This window comes from Choloepus didactylus, chromosome 2, assembly GCF_015220235.1.
Source record: "Choloepus didactylus isolate mChoDid1 chromosome 2, mChoDid1.pri, whole genome shotgun sequence".
Classification (NCBI taxonomy): domain Eukaryota; kingdom Metazoa; phylum Chordata; class Mammalia; order Pilosa; family Megalonychidae; genus Choloepus; species Choloepus didactylus.
In genome coordinates, this window is record NC_051308.1 from 121,282,841 (window position 1) to 121,305,373 (window position 22,533).

Here is a 22,533-nt window from a genome sequence, read left to right on the forward strand (position 1 = left end):
AGTCCAGAACTGCCCTGAGGGGATGGCACTCACCTATGACATAGCACGGTCATCTCTCAACAGAGGACCTGCGGGTGCATGGCCTGGAAGAGGGACACACTCGCAAGTCTCAGGGGCCATACGCAATACCAAGGACTTGTGGGTCAGTGGCAGAGACAAACTGTGGCAGGACTGAACTGAAGGATTAGACTATTGCAGCAGCTTTAAATCTCCAGGAACACCAGGGAGATTTGATTGTTAAAGCCGCCCCCTCCTCCCTGACTGCCCAGACACATGCCCCATATACAGGGCAGGCAACACGAACTACACATGCAAGCATGGTACACCAATTGGATCCCACAAGACTCACTCCCCCACTCACCACAAAGACAAAGCAAGGGAGAACTGGCTTTAGGGGAATAGGGGGCTTGTGGACGCCACCTGCTGGTTAGTTAGAGAAAGTGTACTCCACGAAGCTGTAGATCTGACAAATTAGAGATAAGAATTTTAATCAGTCTACAAATCCTAAAATAACCCTATCAAGTTAAGCAAATGCCAAGAGGCCAAAAACAACAGAAAATTTTAAAGCATATTGAAAAAACAGATGATATCGATAACCCAAGCCCAAGCACCCAAATCAAAAGAACAGAGGAGACACAGTACCTGGAGCAATTAATCAAAGAACTAAAGATGAACAATGAGACCATGGCACAGGATATGAAGGACATGAAGAGCATGGCACAAGATATAAAGGACATCAAGAAGAACCTAGAAGAGCATAAAGAAGAAATTGCAAGAGTAAATAAAAAAATAGATGATCTTATGGAAAATAAAGAAACTGTTGACCAAATTAAAAAGATTCTGGATACTCATAGTATAAGACTAGAAGTTAAACAATGAATCAGTGACCTGGAAGATGACAGAACAGAAAATGAAAGAACAAAAGAAAAAATGGGGAAAAAATTGAAAAACTCGAAATGGACCTCAGGGATATGACAGATAATATAAAACGTCCAAATATAAAACTCATTGGTGTTCCAGAAGGGGAAGAGAAGGGTAAAGGTCTAGGAAGAGTATTTCCAAATCTTCTAAACACCATAAATACACAAATCATAAATGCCCTGCGAACTACAAATAGAATAAATCCAAATAAACCCACTCCAAGACATATTCTGATCACACTGTCAAATACAGAAGAGAAGGAACAAGTTCTGAGAGCAGCAAGAGAAAAGCAATTCACCACATACAAAGGAAACAGCACAAGACTTAACTAGTGATTAGTCAGCAGCCACCATGGAGGCAAGAAGGCAGTGGCATAACATATTTAAAATTCTGAGAGAGAAAAATTTCCAACCAAGAATATTTTATCCAGCAAAGCTCTCCTTCAAATTTGAGGGAGAGCTTAAATTTTTCACAGACAAACAAATGCTGAGAGAATATGCTAACAAGAGACCTATCCTACTGGAGATACTAAAGGGAGCCCTGCAGACAGAGAAACAAAGAAAGGAGAGAGCGACATGGAGAAGGGTTCAGTACTAAAGAGATTCAGTAAGGGTACATTAAAGAATATGAATAGAGAGAGGGAAAAAATATGTATGATAAACATAAATCAAAGGATAAGATGGCTGATTCAAGAAATGCCTTCATGGTTATAATGTTGAATGTAAATGGATTAAAGTCCCCAATTAAAAGATATAGGTTCACAGAATGAATAAAAAAAAATGAACCATCAATATGTTGCATACAAGAGACTCATCTTAGACACAGGGACACAAAGAAATTGAAAGTGAAAGGATGGAAAAAAATATTTCATGCAAGATACAGCCAAAAGAAAGCAGGTGTAGCAATACTGATCTCAGATAAAATAGACTTTAAATGCAAGGATGTTTTGAGAGACAAAGAAGGCCACTACATACTAATAAAAGGGGCAATTCAACAAGAATAAATAACAATTATAAATGTTTATGCACCCAGTCAAGGTGCCACAAAATACATGAGAGAAACACTGGCAAAACTAAAGGAAGCAATTAATGTTTCCACAATAATTGTGGGAGACTTCAACACATCACTCTCTCCTATAGATAGATCAACCAGACAGAAGACCAATAAGGAAATTGAAAACCTAAACAATCTGATAAATGAATTGGATTTAGCAGCAATACATAGAACATTGCATCCCAAATCACCAGGATACACATTCTTCTCTAGTGCTCACGGAACTTTCTCCAGAATAGATCATATACTGGGACATAAAACAAGCCTCAGTAAATTAAAAAAAATGGAAATTATTCAAAGCACATTCTCTGACCACAATGGAATACAATTAGAAGTCAATAACCATCAGAGACTTAGAAAATTCACAAATACCTGGAGGTTAAACAACATGCTCCTAAATAATGAGTGCATTAAAGAAGAAATAGCAAGAGAAATTGCTAAATACATAGAGATGAAAGAAAATGAGAACACAACATACCAAAACCTGTGGGATGCAGCAAAAGCGGTACTGAGGGGGAAATTTATAGCACTAAACGCATATATTAAAAAGGAAGAAAGAGCCAAAATCAAAGAACTAATGGATCAACTGAAGAAGCTAGAAAATGAACAGCAAACCAATCCTAAACCAAGTAGAAGAAAAGAAATAACAAGGATTAAAGCAGAAATAAATAACATAGAGAACAAAAAAACAATAGAGAGAATAAATAACACCAAAAGTTTATTCTTTGAGATCAACACAATTGACAAGCCCGTAGCTAGACTGATGAAATAAAAAAGAGGAAAGACCCATATAAACAAAATAATGAATGAGAAAGGTGACATTACTGCAGATCCCGAAGAAATTTAAAAAATTATAAGAGGATACTATGAACAACTGTATGGCAACAAACTGGATAATGTAGAAGAAACAGACAATTTCCTGGAAACATATGGACAACCCAGATTGACCAGAGAAGAAACAGAAGACCTCAACCAACCAATCACAAGCAAAGAGATCCAATCAGTCATCAAAAAGCTTCCCACAAATAAATGCCCAGGGCCAGATGGCTTCACAGGGGAATTCTGCCAAAATTGCCAAAAAGAACTGACACCAATCTTACTTAAACTCTTTCAAAACATCAAAGGAAATGGAACACTACGTAACTCATTTTATGAAGCTAACATCAATCTGATACCAAAACCAGGCAAAGATGCTACAAAAAAGGAAAACTACCAGGCAATCTCCCTGATGAATATAGATGCAAAAATTCTCAACAAAATACTTGCAAATCGAATCCAAAGATACATTTAAAAAATCATACACCATGACCAAGTTGGGTTCATTCCAGGCATGCAAGGATGGTTCAACATAAGAAAATCAATCAATGTATTACAATACATTAACAAATCAAAAGGGAAAAATCAAATGATCATCTCAATAGATGCTGAAAAAGCATTTGACAAAATCCAATATCCCTTTTTGATAAAAACACTTCAAAAGGTAGGCATTGAAGGATACTTCCTCAATATGATAAAGAGCATATATGAAAAACCCACAGCCAGCATAGTACTCAATGGTGAGAGACTGAAAGCCTTCCCTCTAAGATCAGGAACAAGACAAGGATGCCCGCTATCACCACTGTTATTCAACTTTGTGCTGGAAGTGCTAGCCAGGGCAATCCAGCAAAACAAAGAAATAAAAGGCATCCAAATTGGAAAAGAAGAAGTAAAACTGTCATTGTTTGCAGATGATATGATCTTATATCTGGAAAACCCCGAGAAATTGATGGTACAGCTACTAGAGCTAATAAACAAATTTAGCAAAGTAGCGGGATACAAGATTAATGCACATAAGTCAGTAATGTTTCTATATGCTAGAAATGAACAAACTGAAGAGACACTCAAGAAAAAGATACCATTTTCAATAGCAACTAAAAAAATCAAGTACCTAGGAATAAACTTAACCAAAGATGTAAAAGACCTATACAAAGAAAACTACATAACTCTACTAAAAGAAATAGAAGGGGACCTTAAAACATGGAAAAATATTCCATGCTCATGGATAGGAAGGCTAAATGTCATTAAGATGTCAATTCTACCCAAACTCATCTACAGATTCAATGCAATGCCAATCAAACTTCCAACAACCTACTTTGCAGACTTGGAAAAGCTAGTAATCAAATTTATTTGGAAAGGGAGGATGCCTCGAATTGCTAAAGACACTCTAAAAAAGAAAAATGAAGTGGGAGTACTTACACTCCCTGACTTTGAAGCTTATTATAAAGCCCTAGTTGCCAAAACAGCATGGTACTGGCACAAAGATAGACGTATTGATCAGTGGAATCAAATTGAGAATTTGGAGATAGACCCCCAGATCTACAGCCAACTGATCTTTAATAAGGTCCCCAAAGTCACTGAACTGGGTCATAACAGTCTTTCAACAAATGGGGCTGGGAGAGTTGGATATCCATATCCAAAAGAATGAAAGAAGACCCCTACCTCACACCCTACACAAACATTAACTCAAAATGGATCAAAGAGCTCAATATAAAAGAAAGTACCATAAAACTCCTAGAAGATAATGTAGGGAAACATCTTCAAGATCTTGTATTAGGTGGCCACTTCCTAGACTTTACACCCAAAGCACAAGCAACAAAAGAAAAAATAGATAAATGGGAACTCCTCAAGCCTAGAAGTTTCTGTACCTCAAAGGAATTTGTCAAAAAGGTAAAGAGGCAGCTAACTCAATGGGAAAAAAATTTTGGAAACCATGTATCTGACAAAAGACTGATATCTTACACATATAAAGAAATCCTACAACTCAACGATAGTACAGGCAGCCCAATTATAAAATGGGCAAAAGATATGAAAAGACAGTTCTCTGAAGAGGAAATACAAATGGCCAAGAAACACATGAAAAAAATGTTCAGCTTCACTAGCCATTAGAGAGATGCAAATTAAGACCACTATGAGATACCATCTCACACCAATCAGAATGGCTGCCATTAAACAAACAGGAAACTACAAATGCTGGAGGGGATGTGGAGAAATTGGAACTCTTATTCATTGTTGGTGGGACTGTGTAATGGTTCAGCCACTCTGGAAGTCAGTCTGGCAGTTCCTTAGAAAGCTAAATATAGAGTTACCCTTCTCTCCAGTGATTGCACTTCTCAGTATATACCCAGAAGATCTGAAAGCAGTGACACGAACAGATACCTGCATGCCAATGTTCATAGCAGCATTTATTCACAATTGGCAAGAGATGGAAGCAACCCGAATGTCCTTCAGCAGATAAGTGGATAAATAAAATGTGGTATATACACATGATGGAATACTACGCAGCAGTAAGAAGGAACGATGTCATGAAACATATGACAACATGGATGAACCTTGAAGACATAATGCTGAGCGAAATAAGCCAGGCACAAAGAGAGAAATATTATATGCTACCACTAATGTGAACTTTGAAAAATGTAAATAAATGGTTTGTAATGTAGAATGTAGGGGAACTAGCAATTGAGAGCAATTAAGGAAGGGGGAAAGATAATCCAATAAGAACAGATAAGCTAATGTGGGTAAATTTAACGTTCTGGGAATGCCCAGGAGTGACTATGGTCTGTTAATTTCTGATGGGTATAGTAGGAACAAGTTCACAGAAATGTTGCTGTATTAGCTTACTTTCTTGGGGTAGAGTAGGAACATGTTGGAAGTAAAGTAGTTATCTCAGGTTAGTTGTCTTTTTCTTACTTCCTTGTTATGGTCTGTTTGAAATGTTCTTTTATTGTATGTTTTTTTTTTAATATTTTAGATTTTTTTATTTTTTATACAGTTGATTTAAAAAAAAGAATTAATTAAAAAGAGAAAAAAAAAGGAAAAAAAAATGCAGAGCCCCCTTGAAGAGCTGGTGGAGAATGCAGGGGTATTGGCCTGCCCCACCTCGATGGTTGCTAATGTGCTCACAGATGTGGTGGTTTGATGGGCTGAGCCCTCTACCACAGGACTTGCCCTTGGGAAGACTGTTGCTGCAAAGGAGAGGCTAGGCCTCCCTATAATTGTGCCTAAGAGCCTCCTCCTGAATGCCTCTTTGTTGTTCAGATGTGGCCCTCTCTAGCTAAGCCAACTTGTCAGGTGAAATCACTGCCCTCCCCACCACGTGGGATCAGTCACCCAGGGGATTGAATCTCCCTGACAATACGGAATATGACTCCTGGGGAGGAATGTAGATCCGGCATCGTGGGATGGAAAACATCTTCTTGACCAAAAGGGGGAAATGAAAGGAAATAAAATAAGCTTCAGTGGCAGAGAGATTCCAAAAGGAGCCAAGAGGTCACTCTGGTGGGCACTCTTACGCACAATATAGACAACCCTTTTTAGGTTCTAATGAATTGGGGTAGCTGGTGGTAGATACCTAAAACTATCAAACTACAACCCAGAACCCATGAATCTTGAAGACAATTGCATAAAAATGTAGCTTATGAGGGGTGACAATGGGATTGGGAAAGCCATAAGGACCACACTTCCCTTTGTCTAGTTTATGGATGGATGAGTAGAAAAATAGGGGAAGGAAACAAACAAACAAACAGACAAAGGTACCCAGTGTTCTTTTTTACTTTAATTGCTCTTTTTCACTTTAATTATTATTCTTGTTATTTTTGTGTGTGTGGTAATGAAGGTGTCAGGAATTTGTTTTGGTGATGAATGCACAGCTATGTAATGTACTGTGAAAAATCGAATGTACAATTTGTTTTGTATGACTGCATGGTATGTGAATATATCTCAATAAAATGAATATTAAAAAAAAGTTAATAATCATGACTTAACTGTCTCAAACTGTTTCTTTTGATCTTTCAGGTATCTAATTTGCAAAATAGGTGACCTCAGGTCTTCCTTTAAGTCTGAGCATGCCTCTCATTGTCTTATAGGAGATGCAAGAGCAGAGAAAGCTGCAGCCGCTTTCACTTGTTCAAAGAATCTAAAAGCCTACCACCCTTCCTAATCTAAACTTAAACAAGAATTTATAAGAAAAATTATTCCCTTGATTCCCTTTTCTTTAATGCCAGAGTTTGTTTAATGCATTAAATGCTTCATTGGCAAATTACGTGCAACAAAATTGAGAAGTGAGTAGAAAAAGAGTAACAAAGGTTACTTATACTCCACTGGTTAGAGTGAAAATTAACTTGGAGATGACTTAAAATTATTAGTAAATTAAAAATATGTGTGTCATATGATGCATTAACTCTACTCCTGGATATATAGAGAGAGACACTCTTGCACATTTGCACAAGGAAACAGGTACAGGGTGTTCCTCGTGGCACTGAATATAATATTGAAATACTGGAAAAACAAAAATGTCCATCAGTGACAGAACAGAAACATAAAAGATGATATATTCTTACAAAGGAATACCAGATAGCATAATTAAAAGTAATGAAATACTTGTGCATGCACACAAATCTATAAACACACACATATATATCAAGATGGCTGGAGGTGTCAAAACCATATTAAGTGAAAAAAAAGTAGATGTAGTATGATACATGGAGAAATATATAATTTATGTACATTTAAAGAACACGCAAAATGTTATATATTGTTCTCAATACAGATATTTATATAAAAGTATAAAATGGATTGAGAGAGGGGAATAAATCCAGGGATAAGGAGAAAAGTGAACTTCATCTGTAATTTCTTAATATACAAATTAAAATTTTTGAAACAAGTATGGCAAAATATGAACAAGTGTAAATTTTGATTGCTGGGTAAATAAGTGGTTAAATTACATTTTATACTTTTGTGGATGTTTTTAATTTCTCAAAATTTAAAAGGGTAATGAGAACAAAACAGTAAACTAAGTTAAGTAAAAAGATGTATTCTGGAAGAATTATTCTGAATTGACAAGGAAAGTAGGGCACACTCTAATTCTGCCAAGTTCACATTTACTTTCCTATTATGTTGTTGCCATTAGAAGGTCAGGCAGCCATGAAACCTCAGCAAAATCCTTGGGACTGCTTCCCAGTTTATGCATCTTATCAGATCTGCTTAACCTGCATTTGCTTGTAGTCGAAGGTCTTCAGACGGTCACCAGGCAAGTGAAGTGCATGAGGATAGAAAGTTCAAACTACGCCACTGTTATCACCAACTGCGAGGACAGTAGCTGCTGCACCACCTTTGGGGATGGAACATCTATTATCGCAAAGCCACAGGGAACATACCAGGTTGGTCTGGGAGAGAGACGGGGAGCACCAAAGTTAATTGTCCATTCTGCTAAGAAAATCTGCTGCTCTGGCAGCAGAAATCTTTGCAAGGTAGAAAGCTGTCCCTCTCTTTTCTCACCTGATCTTAAAGTGCCTTTCTCTTTTTAATCTCTTTTTATTTATGCATCCGTTTTATACAATCCACATCAGAAAAACATTGTCCTGCTGGTTTTACAAAGCTTTTGGAGTTTTGAACCAAGTTTATAAACCCAATGTATTTCTTGAGGATACCTTATGTGTTAGCCAACATGGATGTTGCAAACACTTTCATAACCTGTCTCCTCCTACTAGACCAGGTTCACCTCCTGCCACCTCTCTATCCTCATTCATATTCTCCAGTCTTCCCACTTCCATTCCATCTTCACTGTACCTACTGCCCCTCAGGAGGGAGAGGTAGGAGGGACTGTGCAGCTGAAGCAAAGCTTTGTCTTGGGAAGGCAGGAGGGGGCACTGTTAGGGCCGCCCTCCACCATCCTGCATCTCCCTATTGAACACAACCACCCAGTGTCAGTCTGCAGCCCCTTTAGTCTTAGAAGGATTCGCCTTTGCCTTTTCACTTGCTGGTGAAGAAAGGACAAAAGGGCCAAAACTTCAAACATAATGTAATAAGATAGTAAGAGCTCAAACCTAGAGATGATAAACAAAAACCTCAATGATGAATATTTGTTACTGCGAAAGTTACTGAAGCCAGCTTATTCCTTCCATATCTTCTGATAAAGTTATCCGAATCTCTTTTTATCCAGTTTAAATCACTATGTCTGGGGCAAGGAAAGAGCTGAAATAGAGAGATGACTGTGAAATGCTTCAATTAGAAAAGAGGATGCTATTTTTCTTATATACCCTTCAGAATGTGCATTTCTCAGTTAGGTTGGCAGCATCCTTATCACAGCCCCACGTGTCGTACCAGACATCATGAGAACATGCTAAGATTCTGTAAGGGGGTTGGCTTTTGCCCAATTAAAAAAATTTTTTTGTTTTGTTAAAGAATTTGCAGGTTTTCAGAAAAATCATGCAAAAAATATGGAGCTCCCGTAAACCCTTTATAAACACAGTGCTCCATATACCCCCCTCACAAACACAGTGCTCCCATTTAACCCCTTCACAAACACAATGCTTGCATATAGCCCCCTCACACAAACATATGCAACACTTTGCACTAGTGTGGCACCTCTATTACAATTGATGAAACAATATCACTATAATTATAGTTCATATAGTTAATTAAACTTTCTCCAAGACTTACATTAGGGTTCACTGTTTGTGGTGTACAGTCCTATGGATTTAAAAAATTTTTCATTCTGGTAACATATGCACAACCCTAAATTTCCCTTTTCAACCGCATTCAAATACACAATTCAGTTGTGCCAATTGCATTCACAATGTTGCACCACCACTACCACCGTCCATTACAAAAACTTCCTCCACCCAAACAGAAACTCTGTACCAATTAAGCACTAACTCTCCATTCCCCACGTCCACCCTGGCCCCTCATGGCCTATTGTCTAGTTTCTGACTCTGTAAATTTGCTTATTCTAATTATATCATAGAATATTTGTCCATTTATATCTGGCTTATTTCATTCAGCATGATGTCTTCAAGGTTCATTCATTTTGTAGCATGTATCAGAACTTCATTCCTTTTTACAGCTGAATAATATAATAAGTTAAGTAGTATTCTAAGTAATTCTATACTCAACTTTCTGAGGAACTGCCAAACTGTTTTGCACAATGGCAGTAAAATTTTACATTCTCGCCTTAATGAACGAGTATCCCTATTTCTCCACATCCTCTCCAAAATGTATTATTTTCCATTTTTTTTAATAGCAGCCATTCTACTGGGTATGAAACAGTACCTCACTGGAGCTATGATTTGCATTTCCCTAATGATGATGATGTTGAGCATCTTTCATATGCTTTTTGGCCATTTGTATATCTCCCTTAGAGAAATTTTTTTTCACAACTTTCCCCATTTTTAAATTGGGTTGTCTTTTTGTTGTTGATTTGTAAGATTTCTTTATATTGTCTGGATATTAACCACTTATGTGGTTTCCAAATATTTTTTCCCATTTTGTGTGTTGTCTTCTTATTTTAAATTCCTTTGATGCACAAACTTTTAAATTGTGAAGTCCCCCTTATCTATTTGTATCTTTTGTTGCTCATGCTTTTGGTGTCAAGTCTAAGAAACCATTGCATAGCAGTTCCTAAAGATGCCTCTGCCTCAATGTTTTCTTCTAGGAGTTCTATAGTTTGGTTCTTATATTTAGGTTCTTGACCCATTTTTAGTTAGTTTTATATATGGTGTGAGATAGGGTTCCACCTTCATTCTTTTGCATATGGATATCCAGTTTTTCCAGCACCATTTGTTGAAAAGACTATTCTTTTTCAACTGAGTGGGCTTGGCAGTCTTGCCAAAATCAATTGACCATAGATGTGAGGGTCTATTTATGACCTCTCAGTTTGAGTCCATTGGTTGATATATCTATCCTTACACAAGTACCAAGCTATATTGACCATTGTAGCTTTTGTAATAAGCATTAAATTCAGGAAGTATGAGTCTTGCAACCTCTTCTTTTTCAAAATGGTTTTGGCTATTCAGGGTTCCTTACTCTTCCATATAAATTTGATGATCAGCTTTTCTATTTCTGTAAAGAAGGCTATTGTATTTTTGATTGCGATTGTTTTGAATCTGTAAATCACCTTGGTTAGAATTGATATCTTAACAATATAAGTCTTCCAGTCCATGAACAAATGATATCTTCCGTTTATTTGGGTCTTCTTTGATTTCTTTTAGCAATGCTTTGTAGTTTTGCTTGTACAAGTCCTTTACATCCTTGGATAATTGTATTCCTAAGTATCTGATTATTTTAATCGTAAATGGAATTTTTTCTTGATTTCCTCCTCAGATTGTACATTACCAGTATATAGAAACACTACTGATTTTTACTTGTTAATCTTGTACACTGCCAATTTGCTGAATTACTTTATGAGCTCTGGTAGCTTTGTTGTGGATTTTTCAAGATTTTCTTCATATTGAATCTTGTCATTTGCAAATAGGGAAAGGTTTACTTCTTCCTTTCAAATTTGAATGCCTTTTATTTCTTCTTCTTGCCTAATTGCTCTAACTAGAACTTCCAGTCCATTGTTGAATAACAGTGGTGACAGTGAACATCCTTGTCTTGTTCCTGATTTTGAAGGGACAGTTTTCAGTTTTCCTCCTTTGAGTATGATGTTAGCTATAGATTTTTCATATATGCCCTTTATCATGTTGAAGTTTCCTTCTATTCCTAGTTTTTTGAAAGTTTTCATCAAGAAAGGATGCCAGGTGTCGTTAAATGCCTTTCCTGCATTAATTGAAATGATCATGTGGGTTTGTTTTTCCTTCATTCTATTATTGTATTCTTTTAGAGTATACTTTTACATACCTGTGATGAATCCCACTTGATCATGGTATGTAATTCTTTAACACCCTTGCGTAAAAGATCCCTTGAGGATTTTTGCATCTATGTGTAGAAAGGATATTGATCTGTAAAATTTCTTTCCCTGTGGTATCTTTATCTGGTTTTGGTATTTGGGTGAGGCTGGCCTTTTAGAATGAGTTTGGAAGTGTTCTCTCCTCCTCAAATTTTTTTTTTTAAGAGTTTGAGTAGAATTGCTATTAATTCCTCTTGGAATGTTTGGTAAAATTGGCCACTGAAGTCATCTGTTCCTGGGCTTTTCTTTTTTGGGAGGTTTTTTCATTACTGATTGTAATAGTTGGGGTTCTCCAGGGTAACAGAACCAACACAGTACAATGAGATTTATTATAGAAATTGGCTCTTGCAACCATGGGGATTGTGAAGTCCAAATTCTGTAGGGTAGGCCACAAGTTGGGAACTCTGAAGAAAGTTTCAATGAATTCCCCAGGAGAAGCTGGATAATTGAAGCAGAGATAGAAATTCTTCTTTCTGACTGCTGAAATCATCAGTTCTCTCTTTAAGACCTTCAACTGATTGGATGAGACTTCTCTCATTGCTGAAGGCAATATCCTCTTTTGATTGTAGATGTAATAAGCCATAGATGCAATCAACTGACTAATGATTTAAAGCCACAAAATATCCTCAGCAGGATATCCACAACAAGGCCAGTGCTTGCTTGACCAAATAACCAGACACCATAACCAAGCCAAGCTGATGCATGAACTTAACCATCAGACTGATTCAATTTATCTACTTGCTTTTCATCTGTTGAGATCTTCTATTTCTTACTGAGTCAGTGTAGGTAGTTTATATGTTTCTAGGAGTTTGTCATTTTTGTCTAGGTTATCTAAGTTGTTGGAGTACAGTTGTTCATACTACCCTCTTATAATTATTTTTATTTCTGTGGGATTGATATTAATGTCTCCCCTTTCATTTCTGATTTTAAATTTGCAAACTCTTTCTTTTTTCTTTTCCAGTCTCGCTAAAGACTGTCAATTTTGTTGATATTTTCAAAGAACCATCTTTGGTTTCATTGATTCTTTCTTTTGTTCTTTATTCTCTATTTCAATTATCTCCACTCTAATGTTTGGTTATTTATGTCCTGTTGAGTTTCAGCTTTGTTGGTTCTTTTTTTTCTAGATCCTACTCTTGTAAGGTTAGGTCTCTGATTTGATATCTTCTTTTTTAAGGCAAGCATTTAGAGCTATGAATTTCCCTCTCAGCACTGCCTTTGCAGCATCACATAGTGTGGTATGTTGTGTTTTTGTTTTCATTTGCCTCAAAATATTTGCTAATCTCACTTGTGATTTTTCTTTTACCCATTTGTTAAGAATGTGTTGTTTAATTTGCACATATTTGTAAATTTTCCAGTTTTCTCTTTATTATGATATCTAGCTTTAGTCTCTTATTGTCAGAGAAGATAAATTGTATATGATTTTGATATTTTTAACTTTATGAAGACCTCTTTTGTAATCTAACATATGGTTGTGGAGTGAGTTGCTATATGGTACAACAGGCTCAGACACAATAGAAACTTTCAGCAAATGACTACTTTATTGCTTACACAGCACAAAGGGTCCAAAAGAGCAGGGGAAGAGATCTCATTGTGACCTGTCTACTGGGAGGCCAAACTGCATGGGTCAGTGTCAGTGGATGGCAACTCCACATGCCCCATTTCATGTCAAAGGGGAAAGAACCTGTGCTGTTTGAGTGTGAAGTATTTATCCACCCCAGGGGGAGGGGGCCTTGCTACTGAGAATTTCTGCCTAGATAAGCATCTGGGGCTGCTTATTTCCAGTTTCCAGGTTTAAGGTCTATGCAGGCCTTTTCATAAGACCTAACGTCTCCCCAGGGTTGCAGAATGAAAACTGACTGAAACATTGTTACACAATAGAAAAGGAGGTGGGGGTAGGTAATGGCTGGGAGATGGCCTCTGAGCATGTGTTCTTGACTTTCCCAGAAATGATTTGTTAGAGAATGATCCATGTGCACTAGAAAAGAATGTATATTCTGCTGCTGTTGGGTGAAAGGTTCTATATATGTATGTTAGGTCAATTTGGTTTATAGTATTGCTCAAGTCTTACATTTCGTTACTGATCTCCCGTATAGATGTTCTGTCCATTATTGAAAGTGGTGTATTGAAGTCACCTACTATTAATGTAGAACTGTCTATTTCTCCTTTCAAATATTTCAATATTTGCTTCATATATTTTGGGGACCTGATGTTAAGTGCATATATATTTATAACTATGTCTTTTTGTTGAACTAGCCCCTTTACCAGTATATAGTGACCTTTTTGTTCCTTGTAATTGTTTTTTACCTAAAGTCTCTTTTATCTATATATTAGTACAGCCGCTCCAGCTCTCTTTTGCTTACTATGTGCATGGTATATGTTTTCCATCCTTTCACTTTCAACCGACTCATATCTTTGAATTCAAGTTGAGTCTCTTGTAAACAGCATATAGTAGAGTCATGCTTTTTTTAATCCATTCTGCCAATCTCTGCCTTTAAACAGAGAGTTTAATCCATTTACATTTAATGTAACTACTGGCAATGATGGACTTTCTTCTGTCACTTTGCTCCTTGTTCTTTGTAAGTCTTATACCTTTTTGTCCTTCAATTCTTCCATTAATGCTTATTATCATATTTATTTGATATACGTTAGTGCACTATTTTAAGTCCCTTCTAATTTCCTTCTGTATATATTTTTCATATACTTTTTTTTGTTGTTAACTTAGGTAGGGCTTAAATTTAACAACCTATAACAATCACATTTGATTGATACCAACTGAACTTCAATATCATTCACAAACACTGTTCCTATACCCTCCATCTTCTCACCTTTTTCTTGCACTTGTTACAAATTATATCTTTATATATTTTATGTCCCAAACCATAAATTTATCATAACTTTTTATTCTTTTGCATAATTTTGAACTGTAAGAAGTACCAAGTGGAGTTACATATAAAAAATATGATAAAACAGCACTGGTATTTAAAATTACCCAAATGGTTACCTTTGCCAATTTATTTTTTTATGTTGCTTTGACCCACTGTCTAGTTTCCTTTCCTATTAGTCTGAAAAACTACCTTTAACATTGCTTGTAGGATAGGTTTAGTGTTGATGAACTCTCTCAGTTTTGTTTGTCTGAGAATGTCTAAATCTCTCCCTCATTTTTGAAGACATTCTCAGTGAATACAAAATTCTTAGTTTGCAGTTGTTTCCTTCCTGCATTTTAAATAGTTTGTCCCACTGCCTTCTTGATTCCAGGGTTTCTGATATCAGAATTTAATCTTATTGGGACTCCCGTATACATAACTCATTGCTTTCCTCTTGCAGCTTTCAGAACTCTCTCCTTGTACTTGGCAAGTGACAGTTTGACTACTATGTGTCTGGGCATGGCTCTCTTTGAGTTTATCCTGAGTTTCATTAGACTTATTGAATGTGTATATTCATGTATTTTGTTAAATTTGGGAAGTTTCTGCCCTTACTACCTTTAATGTTCCCTCTTCCTCTTTTGCTCTTCTTCTTTGTGATTTCCATAATGCATGTATTGGTATAACTTGATGATGTCCCACAGGTCTCTTAGGCTTTTTTCACATTTCTTCAGTCTCTTTTTTTCTGCTTCTCAGCCTGAAAAATTTCAATTGTATTGTCTTTGAGTTCACTGATTCTTTCCTCTGCTTGTTCAAATTTGTTGTTGAAACCCTTTGGCGAAAGCTTCATTTCAGTTACTGTGGTCTTCAATTCCAGTATATCTGTTTGAATCTTTCTTAAAATTTCTATCACTTTATCCTGATTCTCATTTTGTTTATTCATCATTTTCCTGATATCCTTCAGTTCCTTCTCTGTGTTTTGCTTTATCATCTTTAGTATATTGAAAAACACTTTTTAACGCATTTGTCTGGTATGCCTAAAGTCTGGTCTTCTTCACTGATGTTTTCTGAATTCTTATGTTGTTCCTCTGAGTGGACCATAAGTTCCTGTTCCTTTTGTTTTTCTTGTAATATTTAGTTTCATACTGGATATTTTAATATTTTAATGTGTTATCTCTGGGGTTTAGTCCCCGAGCTGTCTATTCCTTAAGTTTGTATCCAGATGGTGATATGACAGAGATTTCCTTCAGTATCGAGAACTAACAAAAACTGACAAACCAATGCAAAATAACACCTTTCACAGTCTTCACAAATTGGCTCTGAGTGGCTGGTGCTCTCCTTCAGAGATCAGCCTTCCTGTCAAGAAGATCAACCCTAGGCAAAAGTGAAGTGCAGAATATTTACCATCTTTTCTGAGCCTGTCTTAACCTGTGCTTCTGCTCACTCATGGACTTAAGAATTCCCCTGTTTACAGGAGTTGGAATATCCTTTCTGTTCACTATGAAATAGACTCCCTCCCCACTCATGGGTGCTCTTTTCTGTCTGACAGCCAGTGCTCCTTTACCCCAGGTCACTTTGATATCATTGTTTCTTATACTGATTTAGCTGTCAGTAAGCTGCTTCTGCCTGCAGGGCAAGATCTGGGAGGGTGAACCAGAGATAGTTTCCTGGTTCAGGCTGCCACCTGACAGATTGGCACTGACATTCAGCCACCCCAGTATCATATGGGGGTGACTTTACTCCCTCTGGAATAGACCAGGGACTCACAATGGGAGCCCTGGATGTCACTTCACTATGCCATGAATGAGATAGGGTAGGGGCCAGCAAGGGCATCATGGGCTTCTCCTACCATTTTTAAAGCTGTGTCTTCTTGATCCAGTGACTGCCCAGTTACTGAAACCCTTCAACTATTTTCCAGAGTTTTGAGGAAGATGGCTCTTCCAGTTTTACCTAGTTATTCAACAATTGTGTGGGTTGTGTGGGGAGATGGTATATTGGAGCTTTTTGTGCCACCATCTTGGTCAACCAGAAGCATTGCCTTCTTTTTAAGATACCCCCAAGTTCTGATGGTTAAAACTATGAGGGCAAAAGAGTTTTAGCTACAGTTGTAATTACTATTGAGAGAGGATGCATGAACATAATGAGATCCAACTTAGAAGCATTCATTGTTGGCCACTATGATGTAGCCACTTGTTCCAGGTTTGCCCCATCTCCTGGAACATAAACCAAGAAAGGACTGGAGAGTGGATCTTTTCTGGTTGAGAAACACACAGACCTTAGTTCCCAACAAAAAAGAAAGCCCCAAAAACAATTTTACTAACATCTATTTTATAGTTCCTGCATAACTGAAAGTTGTCATTACAAAGTACTTTCCACCTATCTCCTATTGTTGGCCTGAGCAAGTGCCATCATCACTTCTTCACTTACTAGCAAGAGAACAATGGGCAGTATGGTCAGTGAACCTGTATTTTAGGCAATGTAAAGAGAGTTAGAGCTTGGTAATGGTCTCTATTTTAACTTGACGTTACCAGAAAGAATGTCAAAAGCATCAAGCAGAAGGTAGGTATAACAATCATTATCCTTTATGACTAGACTCTGACACAAGTAACCATGGGACCATCTATCAAGCCAGAAAACTTCAGGAAGACAAGATGGCAAGTATTGGGACTATTATCTCCAGCAAGAAACCTTCTTCTGTCCCTCATTCTGGAAAACTGGGAAAACAGTTTCTCTATACCAGAATAACCACTGTCATGCTGGGGAAAGTTGTGTGTGTGTGTATGCGTGTGCTGGAACAAGCTTTTTGAGTACTCTTATGTACAAGTCTTATCCAACCTAAGTGATTCCTTTGGGGAATATATAGAATTGTAAAACTACTGAAAAGGACTGTGAGTGCCCTTGTCTTTATTGGCAGTACCAGTAAAAATGTCTTGTCATAACGACAGGTGGCTCATCCTCTATCAGTTGGAAGAGGGAAACTTTATAGTCAACTCTGACCAGTATAATTTTATCAAATCATGGGAATTTTATTTGCCAAATATCTATCAGGTTAATCAAAGACAGTCCTAGCAAAAGATAACTGTTGCTTCTATTTTTGTCAGGTTGAGTGTCTAAGCTTTGGCATAGATGTTTCTAGTGATCTTCCTAGAAGGAAAGGTACCTCTTGTTTATCAGGTTTACTTATTGCCATTCCTATAGTGTTGCTTCACACAGTCTAGTTCCGACCTGGCTTAATGATGTGTGTCTTAATTCTGGAAGTAATAGGCCACCTTTTTCTGTCCAGAGCAGTTTTCAGTAGGTTATAGAATAAATCTGGCAGTTTAGGTCCATTTTGGTCAGGGTCTATGGAGGCCAGGGAAATTTCAAATGTAACCAGTTTCCAGTGCCTCCTCTAGAATATGACTAAAACCACAGAAAAGCCTCAGAACCAACCAAGATATAGTTACATTCTCTGGGCCTGTGGAATGGTAAAGAATCAGTCTGAGAGAACTTCTGGAATGGCAGACCTCCAAAAATCTGTTTTTCTATAAAAACAAGAAAACTGGCAAATTGTCAAAAATCAACTTTTTCCCTCCATAAATTAACCAAAGGATTACAGCAATCCAAGGAGCATTTTTTTAAAAAAAAAAAAAAAAAGGCTAAATCTCAATTAAACCAGAAAGCTTAGTGACATTTTAATTTGCCCTGTTCCCATTCCCCTCCCCCAGATCCTTGATAGCCTTGAAAATCAACAGCCATGAAAACCAGCAGTTAGCAGTCACTGGAACAGGAAGAATGGATTTGGAGGTCTCCAAAAGTCCCATCCCCAAAGATTGTCATTATTTGACCTGTCAGGCAGCAGCTTTGAACCCCCAATTGCAGGGAAGGTCTTTATTTGATCTGACTCAGAGCTCACTTACTCTGAACAGCCTTTTCCATGGAAAATTTATCAAAAACAATTGTTTAACATTACACCTGCTTTACATGATGATAACGGTTGGAGTAAAGATGTGACTAGCCAAAAATATTAAAAGGGAAAGCTGGGAAATGAAAAGTCCAGATTGAGATTTGAAAGGTTCTGACATATTCCTGGGAATCTAGAAGGCCACATTCATGCCCAGGGCTGTATGCTTGCCTAGGAGAGAAATCAAAGGCTCTAGTCTCTAATCTCTGGCTAATCTTGAGGCTCTGCACAAGCAGAAAGTGAATGATAAGGCAGAATTGTAAATTTACATCTGGAATATTAAAAGCACACAGAATCCTTCAGCAAAAGCTGGGATATGTCTTAAATCTCTGTCCAATTATTAGCAGATCACTACACTAACCACAGAGACTTCAGTGACCATACATGACAATGAATACAGATTTGACAGAATTAGTTCAGGGAAGTCACTAAACAAAGAGCAACAACCACAACAACAAGCAGCAATAACAAACCCTGGCATGGGGACCTGATTTCCACAGTTGCTCCATATTATGTTATTTAAATTGCCCAGTTTTCGACAAAAAATTCTGAAATTTGCAAAGCAAAAGGAACAACCTTATACAGAGGAAAAAATATAGTCAATAGAGACTGTTTTTGAGGAAGCTGAGACATTTGGCATACTCTAAAAAGGCTGTATACAAAGACTTTAAATCAGCTATTCAAATATATTCAAAGAATTAAAGAAAACCATGTTTAGAGAACTTAAGAGAACTATGGGAATAATACATCACCTCATAGACGATCTCAAGAAAACAGAAATCATTTTTCATAAAAGAACCATAGTAGTTCTGGAGTTGAAAAATACAGTAACTGAAATGAAAAAAATTCATCAGCACATTTGAGCTGGCAGAAGAAAGATTCAGCAAACGTGAAAACAGTTCTATTGAGATTATACAGTCTGAGAAACAGACAGTAAAAAGAATGAATGAAAATGAACAGAACCTCAGAGACCTCTGAGACACTCTGAAGCTTACCAAAATATGCATAAAGGGAGCTTCAGGAAGAAGGCAGAGAAAAAGGGGTTGAAAGAATATTTGAAGAAATTATGGCTGGAAACTTCCAAATATGATGAAAAACACTAATCCACACATCCGAGAAGGTTGAAAAACTCCAAGTAGGATTAAAATGTCCATATTGAGAAACATTATAATCAAACTTTTTAAAAAACAAAGACAAAGAGAGAATCTTGAAAGCACCAATAGAGAAGTGACTCATCATATACAAGGGATCTTCAACAAGATTAACAGCTGACTTCTTGTAAGAACCAGGGAGGCGAAAATGGCAGACTGGTGAGCTGTATGTTTTAGTTACTCCTCCAGGAAAGTAGGTAGAAAGCCAGGAACTGCGTGGACTGGACACCACAGAGCAATCTGCGTTTGGGCATACTTCATACAACACTCATGAAAACGTGGAACTGCTGAGATCAGCGAAATCTGTAAGTTTTTGCGGCCAGGGGACCTGCGCCCCTCCCTGCCAGGCTCAGTCCCGGGGGAGGAGGGGCTGTCAGCTCCAGGAAGGAGAAGGGAGAACTGCAGTGGCAGCCCTTATCAGAAACTCATTCTACTGATTCAAACTCCAACCACAGATAGACTGAGACCAGACACCAGAGAATCTGAGAGCAGCCAGCCCAGCAGAGAGGAGACAGGAATAGAAAAAAAACAACACGAAAAACTCCAAAATAAAAGCGGAGGATTTTTGGAGTTCTGGTGAACATAGAAAGGGGAAGGGCCTGGAGGCGCATATGCAAATCCCGAAGAAAAGCTCATCTCTCTGCCCTGTGGACCTTTCCTTAATGGCCCTGGTTGCTTTGTCTCTTAGCATTTCAATAACCCATTAGATCTCTGAGGAGGGCCCGTTTTTTGTTTTTTGTTTTGTATTGTTTTGTTTTGTTTTGTTTTGTTTAATCCTTTTTTCTTTTTCTAAAACAATTACTCTAAGAAGCCCAATACAGAAAGCTTCAAAGACTTGCTATTTGGGCAGGTCAAGTCAAGAGCAGAACTAGGAGAGCTCTGAGACAAAACGCAATAATCCAGTGGCTGAGAAAATTCACTAAACACCACAACTTCCCAAGAAAAGGGGGGTGTCCGCTCACAGCCATCATCCTGGTGGACAGGAAACACTCCTGCCCATCGCCAGCCCCATAGCCCAGAACTGCCCCAGACAACCCAGTGTGACGGAAGTGCTTCAAATAACAGGCACACACCACAAAACTGGGCGTGGACATTAGCCTTCCCTGCAACCTCAGCTGATTGTCCCAGAGTTGGGAAGGTAGAGCAGTGTGAATTAACAAAGACCCATTCAGCCATCATTTCAGCAGACTGGGAGCCTCCCTACACAGCCCAGCAGCCCAGAACCGCCCTGGGGGGATGGCACTCACCTGTGACATAGCACAGTCATCCCTCAACAGAGGACCCGGGGTGCACGGCCTGGAAGAGGGGCCCACTTGCAAGTCTCAGGAGCCATACACCAATACCAAGGACTTGTGGGTCAGTGGCAGAGACAAACTGTGGCAGGACTGAACTGAAGGATTAGACTATTGCAGCAGCTTTAAAACTCTAGGATCACCAGGGAGATTTGATTGTTAGAGCCACCCCCCCCCTCCCTGACTGCCCAGAAACACGCCCCATATACAGGGCAGGCAACACCAACTACACACGCAAGCTTGGTACACCAATTGGACCCCACAAGACTCACTCCCCCACTCACCAAAAAGGCTAAGCAGGGGAGAACTGGCTTGTGGAGAACAGGTGGCTCGTGGACGCCACCTGCTGGTTAGTTAGAGAAAGTGTACTCCACGAAGCTGTAGATCTGATAAATTAGAGATAAGGACTTCAATTGGTCTACAAATCCTAAAAGAACCTTATCAAGTTCAGCAAATGCCACGAGGCCAAAAACAACAGAAAATTATAAAGCATATGAAAAAACCAGACGATATGGATATCCCAAGCCCAGGCACCCAAATCAAAAGACCAGAAGAGACACAGCACCTAGAGCAGCTACTCAAAGACCTAAAGATGAACAATGAGACCATAGTACGGGAGATAAAGGAAATCAAGAAGACCCTAGAAGAGCATAAAGAAGACATTGCAAGACTAAATAAAAAAATGGATGATCTTATGGAAATTAAAGAAACTGTTGACCAAATTAAAAAGATTCTGGACACTCATAGTACAAGACTAGAGGAAGTTGAACAACGAATCAGTGACCTCGAAGACGACAAAATGGAAAATGAAAGCATAAAAGAAAGAATGGGGAAAAAATCGAAATGGACCTCAGGGATATGATAGATAATATGAAACGTCCAAATATAAGACTCATTGGTGTCTCAGAAGGGGAAGAAAAGGGTAAAGGTCTAGGAAGAGTATTCAAAGAAATTGTTGGGGAAAACTTCCCAAATCTTCTAAACAACATAAATACACAAATCATAAATGCTCAGCGAACTCCAAATAGAATAAATCCAAATAAACCCACTCCGAGACATATACTGATCACACTATCAAACACAGAAGAGAAGGAGCAAGTTCTGAAAGCAGCAAGAGAAAAGCAATTCACCACATACAAAGGAAACAGCATAAGACTAGGTAGTGACTACTCAGCAGCCACCATGGAGGCAAGAAGGCAGTGGCACGATATATTTAAAATTCTGAGTGAGAAAAATTTCCAGCCAAGAATACTTTATCCAGCAAAGCTCTCTTTCAAATTTGAGGGAGAGCTTAAATTTTTCACAGACAAACAAATGCTGAGAGAATTTGCTAACAAGAGACCTGCCCTACTGGAGATACTCAAGGGAGCCCTACAGACAGAGAAACAAAGAAAGGACAGAGAGACTTGGAGAAAGGTTCAGTACTAAAGAGATTCGGTATGGGTACAATAAAGGATATTAATAGACAGAGGGGGAAAATATGACAAACATAAACCAAAGGATAAGATGGCTGATTCAAGAAATGCCTTCACGGTTATAACGTTGAATGTAAATGGATTAAACTCCCCAATTAAAAGATATAGATTCGCAGAATGGATTAAAAAAAATG

General features: G+C 37.9%; 1 protein-coding gene across 4 annotated transcripts in view; it reads left to right on the forward strand.

Moving 5' to 3' along the window:
* The window catches only part of SPAG17 (sperm associated antigen 17), a 281,073-nt gene that overhangs the window by 185,274 nt on the left and 73,266 nt on the right, over positions 1-22,533 (forward strand). For all 4 annotated transcript variants that reach the window (XM_037826256.1, XM_037826259.1, XM_037826258.1 and 1 more), the window contains one exon: positions 8,014-8,168. In XM_037826256.1, coding sequence (XP_037682184.1) covers positions 8,014-8,168 — 155 coding nt within the window. The remainder of the gene's footprint in view (positions 1-8,013; positions 8,169-22,533) is intronic.